Source organism: Mesoplodon mirus, assembly GCF_964341445.2.
Source record: "Mesoplodon mirus genome assembly, chromosome: 17".
Taxonomy (NCBI): domain Eukaryota; kingdom Metazoa; phylum Chordata; class Mammalia; order Artiodactyla; family Ziphiidae; genus Mesoplodon; species Mesoplodon mirus.
In genome coordinates, this window is record NC_138993.1 from 41,387,815 (window position 1) to 41,398,117 (window position 10,303).

Here is a 10,303-nt window from a genome sequence, read left to right on the forward strand (position 1 = left end):
TTTTAACTCAAGTTATTATTCAACATTATCAATGTGTGCCATGTTTTTAAAGTGATTTTTTTATATAGCAAATATGCTAATCTCATATAGTTACAAAAATGAAGTTTTACTTACAACCATATTTTATTAACACCTTTGCCTGTAGAAGAAGTGTGATTTTAAGGATGAAAAGTGTATTTCCCTCTAAATTAACCAAGGATAACTTTAAACTTGGCATTCTTCTAATTAGAGTAATAGATCTTAGAATTTTATTGCCCTACTGAAAGATCAAGTCTCCAGCACTAGTTAAAAAAAAAGACTTTAAAAAATATATTTCAGGGAAATGATGACATCAATTTAAAACTGAGAGAGAGAACTCATTTTTTTTTCTTAAATAAGGGAATTCCAAGGAAAAAAATGTATTGTGTTTAAAACCACTGGAATCTTTTAAAGCAAAGACAATGTCTTATTCATTAAAAAAAAAAAATCCCATTGTCTAACACTGTTCCTAGATCACAGCTGTTACTCAATAGATGTCTGTTGAATAATAGAATTAATGAAAAATAAAAGATTAATTTGCGTATATATCAGTGGATCACATCACAGTTCTTTGGCAGCAGAAAAGTTTCATAGTTCTATAAGGCAGAATTATAAAAGAATACACATTTTAAAACTATAATATATAATTCTGGAATAAGTTTTAGTATCCATTAAGGAAAATATAATATAGTTCAGTGTTCTAGTGAGAAGGCTGGATATTGTCTAGTTGTCAGGCTTATGCCTGAATAAGATAAGTGCTCAGCAGGCAGAAAAAGTCCTTTGCATTGCTAAATGAGAAAATCAAGTGAGCCCTGATCACATAAAGAAAGATGTGAATGGTGCAAGAAATATAATTCTCCTCATAGAATAAAGTATTTAGTCATTATCTGAACTGGAATTTACATAAATTTCCTGGGATACACATTCACTTCTCCATTCTAAGAGTTAACAGAATAGATCATTGATAGGGACAACATAAAACGGTGGTCATCTTAATTTAAATTAAACTATATATATGTAGTAAACACGTATATACACTTGATGCCATGAGAACGCTAAATATCTCAAATAAAACTATGAACCCTAATACTTAAAGCCTGATTCTTGCCATTTAATATGTGTCTAACACCCTCATTTTTCCTGATTATCTCCTGTTTGCCCCATGGTGGGATAACTAGAATTTATTAAACACCTACTATATGCCATGCTATAATTCTTACAACAACTCCATGATGTCTGATACCCAAGGTAACATCTACCCTATGTACCCACCCTGCTCTGTACCCCAATACTGTATGATAGACATAACATCTTAGCATAAAACAGGCAGTGGTTTAAAGGAAATCATGCCACTTTGCCATGCATTCTCTGTTAGATTAAATTTTTCCAAGCACAAAGAGTGAGTTTTCTTATCATTGCTTGTTTTGTTTTAAAGTCCTTTCTACCTATTGAGGCACTGTCTATAATTAAAACAAAAGACTGATCCAAAACCAATCAAACAGCACTGAGAGGGTCATAAAGGTCAACAAGAACTTAAAAATTTAATTTTTATGGTCAAAGTCACAGCAAGGCCAATTGAAATTTGACTGTATCTACTTTCTATTTAGTTGATAAAGTTAACTAAATGAGTAACAAATCCCCACTACATTCTGCTCCAAATCCAAATCATTAACTTTATCTTGATGATTTCACCAATTCCAACATAAAGGAATGATTTTGGCCTCAGGATATTAAGAAAAATTATTTTTTTCAGATACTATCATTTGTGTAATATTTTTGTTTGTTGCATCTCATTTATGTTATAGTGTCACATACATACTCAAACATTATAAACTTGCATATTAAGACATTAAAATCTTACTTATAGGGACTTCCCTGGTGGCATAGTGGTTAAGAATCCACCTGCCAATGCAAGTGACATGAGTTTGAGCCCTGGTTTGGGAAGATCCCACATGATGCAAAGCAACTAAGCCCGTGCGCCACAACTACTGAGCCTGTGTTCTGGAGCCTGAGAACCACAACTACTGAAGCCCGCATGCCACAACTACTGAAGCCCACGTGCCTAGAGCCCGTGTTCCCCAGCAAACAGCATGGGACCTAGAGACCGTACTCCACAACAAAGAGAAGCCACCGCAATTAGAAACCTGTGCACCGCAATGAAGAGTAGCCCTTGCTCGCCACAACTAGAGAAAGCTGGTGTGCACCAATGAAGACCCAACACAGCCAAAAATAAATAAATAAATATTTTTTAAAAATCTTACTTATAAATGAACCTATATTAATTTAGAACCAGATAAATAGTAAAAAAAAAAGAAAAAGAAAAAGAAAAAACTATTGATTATTGTGCTTCTGGCATAAATTTGATGAATCCCAGAAATATGTTCCACATACTCCAAGGCATTTTAACTAGTATGATTATACCACAGATGCCATTACTTCAACAGGGATGCTTTCTAGTCTACGGAATAATTGGAAGCAAAACCCAGCAGGTTTCAAATGGCTCCAGCTGTGTTAAGTACTGACTGTGAAACAGATTCCCTCTCTTGTATGTTGTTTTGTAATAGAGTGATGTATAAAGTGAAAATCCCCAGATAGGTGGAGTTCCTATGGGTAATTCATGGGGAAGTAAATTAATAACAAAAACTAAAAGAAGCAAGATAATTTTAAAACACAACATGCAAATGAAAATGGTGAAATACACAAAATGAAAGATGAAGCAATTATACAAATATGAAACAATACGGATTAAGATCAAAAGAAAATATAACATCCTCTCTGCTGTTCTCTGATTCTGTTACAAAGATCAACTTTTCATAAATCCTAGATAACTCAAAAACAGTGTTTTAAACCTAAAACAGCTTAACAGAGATAACTTCCTTTTTAAAAAGATAGTTTGCATTATATATATATTTATAACTGAATCATTTTGCTGTATACCAGAAACTAACACAACATTGTAAATCAACTATACTTCAATAAAATAAAATTTTTAAAAAGATACAAAACTTAAATTCAAGAAAACCACCAAAAACAAAACTTAGAGAACATGTATTAAATGAAATTGGGCGCCTCTGTCAGTGGTAAGTTGGTATCCTTGGAAAAAATAAGCGAAATATAGGGAGGTTTTTGGAGTGTCTGCCTACCATGGGCCAGAAATCTACATGCACCCATGTATGCACTCAATTTAATAACAACTTTATGGATTAGGCCTGATTACATCCATTTTACAGGCTAGGAAAGCAAGAAACGGTACATTCAAATGACGTATCCTATGTGACACAGTTTTTAAAATAACAGTTCTCCAAGTCTTTTTTTTTTTTTACTTCAAATATCAAACTACTTTTTGTAGTAATCTCAGTTTTCTTCATGTGGAAAAGGAATTAAATAGGCCAAATATTCTCAAAGGTCCATTTTGAGTCTTGAGAAACTATTCTGTAAATTCTATTAGACACTAAATTTATCTTTCTAAAAATAATATAGTAGCTAGACACCACTTACTATTCAATTATTATTTTGCTGCTTTTTATAGGATTCATATGTGATTCTATGGTGTCGTCTGGATGGCTCAAAAGTCTATTAAGTGAATTTTAATGATGACTTTTTTTTTTCTCCTCCAGAACACACTGTCTCTATTAAGCAGATATCAAAGTGAATCTATTGATCATTGTTTAGAAGTAATCACTCAATTATCTAAGTAATCAAAGGTTTAAACAAAAATTTTGGATGAGGAGTCTTGGAAAAAAAGAAATCTGATCCTGTTTATGTTCACTCTTTCCCTTCTTATTATAGCCTAACATAAATAAAGATGTTATGATGGGTAGACACAGTGGTGTGGAAGAAGTGAGGGAGAAAACGGAAACCACAGATATCTCTAATTAAGTGATATGAGAGTGTGCTCATGTACATTAGAATCAGCGTTTTTTTAACCCTCTGTCTCTCTCTCTCTCATACAAATGCAGAAATCACTAGTGAGTCAAGACACTGACAAAGCATATAAAGGTGTTAATTATATTTCACTGTTTACAAAAATCAAAATGTCAAAATGCAGAGTCTAAGAATGCTTACACTTGCTCATCTGTAGGATGAGGTTAGGTTAGTTGGTCTTCACCGGACCTCCAGAAATATGAATGGAGGTGTCTAGAGAGATGAAAATTTCTTAGATTAGAGACTATGGGGACTCATCAGCCACCAAAAAAAACCCCCCAAACCCCCCAAAAAACCCTTAAACCTAACTAGAGAGTCTGTCATCAAGTCCCAGCTGTTGCAGAAGAAAATAGGGACAGACAGATTGTCTGGTTCTGAAACCAGACAATCAGAACTCTCCCCATATATACTTTATTCATTTAGGCCTCATCATCATATGCTTACCATAGTTTAATCTTATGGTCTAGAATTAGTTTACTGGGAGGTATTGCAGGAGGAACAATTTTGGGTGCAAAGAATTGCCTTGTATTGATAATGTGGGCTTTTAAATAAATGAGTTGCAATCCTCTCCAACAAAAATAATGTCCCTAATGAAGAAAATGTTTCAAACTTATATCTGGCCTAAAAATAGTGTTTTTCAAGTAAAAGTAGGCACATATGAGGAAGAAATACCAGTGCAGAGGTAAGGTTCTAGACTGGAAATAAATGCTTTAGCCATGTGACTTGAAAAAAACACATTTTCTGTCTCTCAATCTCTATATAAGTTTAATAAGAATGGTAATGTCTTCTTTCTGTAGTTGTTATAGAGATTATCAACAGAATATATATATATATATATATATATATATATATATATATATATATATATATATATACATAAGGCATGATTCCAATATCAACTGATCACTCTCATTAGGTCAACATTTACTGAATGACTACGAAGTTCACTCTTTTAGGAGCTGTTGTAAGTTTAGTCTTAGAAATACAAAGGTAAGTAAGACATTGTCTCTACTTTGAGGGACTTTCTTATATTCTCCTTAATTATTAAGCTTTAAGTTATGATATACCAGTGTTTTATTAACTTAGTTCTCATTTGGGACTGAAAGATCATGAGGAACCCAGGTTGTGTTTTGAACGATCCTGAATATACACTTGGGGTTGACACTGCATGGCTGGAGAGGCTGCTCAGCCCTGCCAATAACAGTTGGTCCTGCAGGAATAGTTTAAACCCTGAGGAGTGTTGCTCCCAGTATCATCCAGAAGTCAATAACCCTTAGCTAAAGCAGAATTTAATTGTCTAAAACAGAGACTTTAGTTGTCAAAATGATTCTGCTTAATTATTACCATGTTTAAAAATCAATCAGTGAATTCAGCATAGTTTGCCATCACTGCTTGGCAGATTTTGGGGTCAAGACCATGAATGAAAATGAGTTCATGTCAAACTAAAATATCTTGAAGATTTTATCTGTTTTTATTATGGTTTAATGTAATTTTGATACTCATTTCAGTGTGTAGCAAAAAAAAAAGTATTTTCATAAAAATTCTGACATCTTTTTTAATATTGGAAATTTGAATGCATTGAAACATTATTAATCTATACAGCTAAATTTATTGTGATTTCTTAACTTTGAAAATGTTATCAGTATAAAAAAACCAATTTTGAAAATTGCAAAGGGAAAACATAAATAGAGATTTTCTGTTTCTAGGAAGAAAGGACATATTGTGGATGTTTTATTTGACCCTTTATGGATGTTCTAGAGCAAAATATTTCTGTTTGACTTTTTTTTTTTTTTGGAGGGAAGATACACAGAAATAAATTGGTGTCATTGTCATTTAAAAATATATCTAGAAATTAAGAAAGTGGATGTATATGAGGTAACATAAGTGAACAAAGTCCACCTAAAGAATGACAAGAAATGAAGCAAAGAAAAGCTGCCAGTCCAGGTGTGTTCACAGCTGACAAACAGGAAGGCTATTGTGATTCTAGGCTTCCAATGTGAAAATTGCTTCAATGACATGAATATATGACACAGGCGGGCATCAACTCACAACTCAGAACTCACTCCATTTTGTCTCCATTTGTCACTTGCACCCCCTACAAGAACTTTCCTGAGAATCCTATGTAGCTGTGTATTTGAAAGTCCTCAGCATGCAGCTGCTATCACATGGAGGCACAGGTTGGTTGCAACCTCCAAATCCAAAAAAGCACCAGCGTATTTTTTCCTCAAGAAAAGATCTACTAGGGAACTTCTGTCAGCAGAAGACACTGTCTTCCCATGAAAGATACATCTTCATTATATATATCCTGTGTTTCCACGCTTCTCCTTCTTGAGGTTTATTTAATGAGGAAAAAAACCTCATTTACTGAATTGCAGTTGCTATTGTCTTGCACAAAAACTGTTTCGTTTTCAAAATCAATCATCTGTGATGATTCTCAGCAAGTCCACAGTACCTACTGTGGTCTGCATATGGATTATATATATGCTTTCTAGTAGGCAAAACTATAGGATTTGTAAAATCTTTAAGAAATAAGCATGGCTATTCCCACTGATTTTATGTCTAACGGGACCTGTCAAAGACATTAAGCATTGAAGAACTGTGAGGCATTTTACTGAACCCTGTCATGAAAGTAAATATATTGAAACCCATGTATGTCTGGAATGAGCTGCTGTGCTCCAAATACACACTGTTTACAAGTGGAGAAAGGTGAATTCTAAAAGTACAGTTTGAGAAATGATTCAATAACAATTCCTTTCAGGATCAAAGCACTCACTTAGTAGCCAGACCTCTTCATTATGGTAATGCTACAGTTTTACAGATACCTAGGGTTATAATCTGAGTTATGTTTAGAGGAGAGTATATACACACAATTGAGAGATTCTTCTAGGAGAGGTGAAGGCCACACCATGGACAGAGGTACCACAAGTAAGTATGAGAGGGCCTGCAACATCTATCCGGAATAACTAGAATCATCCAAGAGCAAATCTGTCCATTCTAAGGCATGTATTTGAGATTTTATTCTTTCAGACACATCCAGTGTTTCTGCATTTGGAAAAAAATAGGCAAGACTAATTCCCTAGGGTATAAATCACTCTAATGTGGAAGGGAATGTGTTAGCTAGTTGTATTACAAAGCCTTTACTTCATATTTAATAGGCACTGGCAATACCAGCATTATACAAAGCTCTCTACTTTGCAAATCTTTAAAACTCTACTTAATTTTCAGCACTGATTTCCTGCAATCTAAGAGCTTATGAAGGGTTCACTGTGTTCATACCGATGTATGCAAAATGTGCCAGAGCCTCCCTGTCTGTGATGACATTCATTTGGAGGTGAATCCCAAATTTCTATCACTGGCATGCTTATTTCCGACTAAAATAAATATTCTTAGAATGAAAGCTGAAGATTAGGAGGAAAAAAAGGAGGCAAAGTAACTAGCACTGGAAGAGATATATGCAAATATCAGCTCAATGACAATTCTTCATACCATTTACAATTGAAGCTTAAAGACCCAAATACTCTGCAATCCATTAGTTTCTCAATATCCTGGAAGGGATTAGAGTATTTCTTAACTGCTAACAGACTGAAAAAGGCCAGAGCCTGGATATTAACAAAGCTGCATAATACTAAAATGTAGAGATGGTCAGATAGAAAGACAAACTAAGGAAGAATGTTACAATACAAGACATTATACAAACATGGTAAAACTGAACAAATTTGCATTCCTTCCTGCAGCCTACACAATTAAACATCTACATAATTTTTTTTATTAACAAATATTTATTGAGTATGGTGTACTGCTGTAAAGTGAATGGTGTTTTTTAAAAAGATTATTTATTTTATTTTTGGCTACTCTGGGTCTTCGTTGCTGCACCCGGGTTTTTCTCTAGTTGAGGCGAGCGGGGGCTACTCTTTGCTGCGGTGCACGGGCTTCTCATTGCAGTGGTTTCTCCTGTTGCGGAGCACGGGCTCTAGGCGTACGAGCTCTAGAGCACGGGATCTAGGCGTGCGGGCTCTAGAGCACAGGCTCAGCAGCTGTGGCACACAGACCTAGTTGCTCCACGGCATGTGGGATCCTCCTGGACCAGGGCTCGAATCCGTGTCTCCTGCATTGGCAGGTGGATTCTTAATCACTGCACCACCAGGGAAGCCCCCAACATCTACATAAATTAATGAGTGGTGAGGCTATAGTATACTCCTTTTAAGAACAGATACGTTAATTTCATATATATTCTCAAGGCATTCCGGGATAATTAATGTAAAATGACTAGAAAGAATCAATCAAATGTGCTTCACAGATCTTGCCTGTGCATGTATCTTCACCAATCCTAGCTGTACAGGTGGTCCCAAGGCCATCATTTTAAATGTGATGTGTGCGTATAGCACTGTAATCAATCAAACCACTAAAGATAGGGGGGAAATATTTTCACATGCCATTTAAATAATGGATAAGTATGTAAAAACAAATCCTTAATGAATGACTTCAAGTTCTGAATGCTTTACAGTTATATATTATGGCTCAGAAAATTCCAATTCTACCACTATTCTTTTCTATAGGCAACAAACTGCCTATAGGACAACAGTATGAGTGAGAGAGATTGCATATGGGGTTGCTTTCCCAGTTTATTCCTGCCATAATTCTTTACTGTTAAGGAATGGGTAGAACTTATTTATGAACTTCACATTTTAATGAATTTTGACTTAGGGAATAAAAGAATATAAATCAAAACCAAAATATCAATCATGGTAATATATCTTTCTTGTTCTATGTTTGTGATGACTGACAGCCCAATAGGTTTGTATCAAACAAAGGCAAAAAGCATGTGTTCCTTTCCAATGAAATGTTGGACAAATTTAACAGCTATCTGAAATAACTCATGAAATCTTAAACAGTGAAGTATATTTCCATTTGTAATTGAGATGTCATATTTCTACATTTGGATTTGCATTTGTGATCCGATATAAATTTTAGGGGAGCTAACCTTTAAAAAGGCCATAACACATTAGCATTATTACTTACTGAACATGACTCCTATGCCACTAGATACTTACAACTTTAAAGCAAGCCCCTTGTTGACTTGCATTCTTGAATTTTCACGAATACCTGGTCTGTGATTAGTGTCATATTTCAAAAAACCTGATATAAATTTTAGGGCTCTGGTATGTAATAAATTCTGAGAAATATATTAAACATAAAATCAGCTGTCAAGAAAGCAAAAACTTAAAAATACACATAAAACAATTCTTGCTTAGTTTCCAACTACATGAAATATATGATATTAACTGATTTGTTAATATTACCGAGACAAATTTATAGTTTCAATAGAGGGTCCCCTTCAAGAAAACACCAGACTAAATTCAGAGAAAACTTACTGCAAGGATTTTAAGTGAAAGTGGTAAACAATCCTCAGTTTTCTTTTTGCCTGTTTTAACTGCTTGCAAGCTAAGAGCTCAACTCTGACAAAATCAAACTGAGAAAGTACTAAAAATGAGCCATGTAGTTGACATGGTCTCAAATTCTGCAAACACTCAGTCTGGTACTGCTGGACCAACACAAGCACTATAGCTTTTCCCATTTGGTGGATTTCTGCATTACCCCACTCCCCAACCCGCAAAATTTAGAAATGAAACAATCTAAATAACATATTAAAAATAATTGTGAAAACAGAGCTTATAAGAAGATAATTTAAAGGTTTCATTTTCCTATCTCAGTACTGCCATGTAAAATAATGTAATGTGAAAAATAATTCATGAAGATGCCATTTCTAATATTTTGGGTGTAATTTACATACATCTTCTATATGTCAATAAGAAAATGAAACTTTAAGAGTCAAATAATTCAGAACTGGTTATGAGGAAATCTGATTTTAGATCTGAGCTTTTGTATTAAGTCCAAATTCTGTTTTACTATTTTATGTATTATATTTTAATTTGTGCTATTATGAGAAGATAAATTTTAGCTTGAAATATTTAACTATGCTTACACCATGAGAATATAACACATTAGTGTAAGTACAATATTTACAAGGTAATTTTAATGATGCCAAAGCCTGTTCTGTGACAACATGAGGATGACTCATCTGAAGCTAAGGGAACATCAGTTTATGGTGTTGCTTATATATAGAATGCATTGCAACAAAATTTTAAAAATAAGATAATAGAATATTTTAACTACTGAAATTATTTTCTCTATGCTAACAAATGTTCAGTAATCAGTAGACATATCCATGCCCAATACAGTGGTAACTTTTTACTTTTATGCTCCTTAAGGTTATTAGCAACAAAGGCTAAAATGTAACTTGAATTTTATACCTTAGGTGTATCAAACTGAAAAAAAGTATAAAATATTTGTCTCACAAAAC

At 34.0% G+C, this 10,303-nt stretch overlaps 1 protein-coding gene across 4 annotated transcripts in view; it reads right to left on the reverse strand.

The window, feature by feature from the left end:
• Window positions 1-10,303, reverse strand: part of PCDH9 (protocadherin 9) — a 114,899-nt gene that overhangs the window by 95,054 nt on the left and 9,542 nt on the right. Inside the window, exon 2 of one of the 4 annotated variants that reach the window (XM_082602387.1) lies at window positions 269-4,155. The exons of the other annotated variants lie outside the window; for them this stretch is intronic. Within the exon in view, the coding sequence (XP_082458513.1) occupies window positions 4,123-4,155 (33 nt within the window). The 3' untranslated portion in view covers window positions 269-4,122. Of the gene's footprint in view, window positions 1-268; window positions 4,156-10,303 lie in introns of those variants that run through there. 4 annotated transcript variants of the gene reach the window in all.